This window comes from Austrofundulus limnaeus, unplaced genomic scaffold, assembly GCF_001266775.1.
Source record: "Austrofundulus limnaeus strain Quisiro unplaced genomic scaffold, Austrofundulus_limnaeus-1.0 Scaffold7, whole genome shotgun sequence".
In the NCBI taxonomy this organism is placed as follows: Eukaryota; Metazoa; Chordata; class Actinopteri; order Cyprinodontiformes; family Rivulidae; genus Austrofundulus; species Austrofundulus limnaeus.
This window is the reverse complement of record NW_013952409.1, coordinates 1021505-1023677: the sequence shown is the minus strand read 5'-3', so window position 1 is coordinate 1023677 and position 2173 is coordinate 1021505. Positions and strand designations below refer to the sequence as shown.

Here is a 2173-nt window from a genome sequence, read left to right as displayed (position 1 = left end):
GTAACAATCTATGTAGTTTATAGAAAGGTATTTGTGCCATTTGAACGTTTATAAAGCGTTTGTTTGCACTCTGCTCATTGATTTCCCCAGGTCACGTGACGCTGAGCCACTAAACAGCAAAAACAAAAAAAACAACAAACAAAAACATGAACATTGTTTTATTTTTGCATTAGCGCTGTGATGCATTCATTCAGTAGCCTAATTAATAAAAACAACTTTATTATATATATTTTTTAAACCGTACAGAAGCTTTCACAGCAGCACTGTTTCGTGAGTTTTTCATGACCCGGAAGTACTTCCTCCTACCCATTCAATGTGGTCAAAATGGCGGCTCACTGGCTGTAAAGGGTCGTGCTGGAAAGTCAGCTTTATGATTCAAGAACATGTATAAAACGCCATGTAGCAGACTATCAGGTAAATTACTTGAGAACAGTGACGTTCCCTTCAACATGTTGTTGCACTTTTAATTCATTTGTGTTACGCTTGCGCTGTTAGCTGCGCTGATGCTAAAGCGGAAGCTATCTTTAGCATGTAGCTTTCTGGTAAAGTCAGAGACTGAAACTAAGCTAAGATCGATGCTAATTGCTTACATGTGTGCAAAAACAGCTTCTCTCTCACTGCCGCTGTATTTTATATTGTTTGTGTTCTCAAATATACGACTTTTGCATACAATAATGCAGGGTGGGCGTGTGTTAGCTGCAGGAAATGCTAGCTACTGTTTGAGGACAAGTCAAACGTTCAAGCAGAGTGATGTCTTTTTGCAAATCAACTGTGRTTTTGTCATGAAATCGCCGGTGTTCAGCAATGGGAGCTCCGGACAGTATTTATAAATTATTGTAGGTCAATCAARATCACTTTGACCTACCTAAATTGCCTTAATTGAGTTTAATGAACTCTAGTATCTATAAATTAGCAACTGAAAGTATAACAAGTATGATACTTAAATTTATTTCCATTAATTCCGTTACAGGATGTGTTTTGAATGTGATGCAAACAGAAATGTGTTGACTTCTTATATTTTATTTCATGTTATTMTTTGATTGCACGTGTTTTGTTTTATTATGGTGATCTGTTCCTCTTTATTTAAATCAGATTAAGCAGTTTTATTTTTGTGCAAGTTTGCTTGTTTTAACTGTGAAATCGATATTTTGTGCGTGGACTAAAAACCGTATTTTCTTGCAGGCTTTGTTGGTGTAAATGTGAAGCAAAAATTATCTCAGATTGCTCCTCGGTGTAATCAAACGGCTCGCAGCCTTTTTCATGTGCACAGAAGAGATCCTTCAAACTGGCTGACGTATCAGCATCTCAGCTTTCTAAAGCGGCAGGTAAATTTCACCGCACAARGATGTTCTTCTAGTGTTTTTCATCACAAATGTTGCTTTTTAAGSATGTCTGTTTTCCCTCAAAACTTAAGATGAGTTTCTTGTTTTTGTACATGGCTATTCTGAATCCTTTTGGCTTTTTTTTTGTCCTTTTTGTTTTTCCAGTATGTAGCAAAAAACAACAGTGAGCTTCACCAACGTGCCGTCCCCAAACAAACTCATGTTCAGACCGTTGARGATGAAAGAGATGACGGCGTCGAAAGGCAGGTGGAGAGAATCCCACCTGTTAATCCTGCTCCGCAGTCGGAGGATGTCAGCAGGAAGCCACGGCCTGGAACCTCCACCTCGGAGCTCATCGCAGGAAATGCAGCAGCGCAGGAAGGCTCTGAGTCCCGTCCCGCTGCAGCTCCAGATGAAACTCCGCACGTTCAAGTTGAGACCGAGGACGTGAGGCAGGGACGTCTCGACAGACAGTGGAAGCAGCTGAAATTTGATGCGTCTGAGTTACCAGATATCTACGCTAAACTCTCCAAAATAAAACTCACAGGTAACAAACACATCATGGTAATGTCACCTAATCTAAAATAATTGTGAAAATGTTGCTTTCAGTGTAAACTAAATGAAAAGCTGCCTGTCTTCAGCTCTTATTTGTTTTGACATAACCGGATATAATATAATTAATATTAGGGGTGTAAGAAAATGTCGATACACTGAAATACCGCAATATTTCATTTCCCAATACTGTATCGATATTCTAAAGCCCTGTATCAATTTTTTATTAAGGTTTAAAATGTCAACCTTCTTGCCAACCGTTCATTTTTATGTTGTAGTTCAGCCTCTGACCACTAGTT

At 38.9% G+C, this 2173-nt stretch overlaps 2 protein-coding genes across 2 annotated transcripts in view; both read left to right on the top strand.

The window, feature by feature from the left end:
* The window catches only part of LOC106535267 (heparan sulfate glucosamine 3-O-sulfotransferase 3B1), a gene marked incomplete at its 5' end in the record, with an annotated part of 109381 nt that overhangs the window by 47829 nt on the left and 59379 nt on the right, over positions 1-2173 (top strand).
* The window catches only part of LOC106535259 (protoheme IX farnesyltransferase, mitochondrial), a gene marked incomplete at its 3' end in the record, with an annotated part of 5146 nt that continues 3279 nt past the window's right edge, over positions 307-2173 (top strand). Inside the window, 3 exon segments of the mRNA XM_014032224.1 lie at positions 307-414; positions 1183-1325; positions 1488-1869. Coding sequence (XP_013887678.1) covers positions 384-414; positions 1183-1325; positions 1488-1869 — 556 coding nt within the window.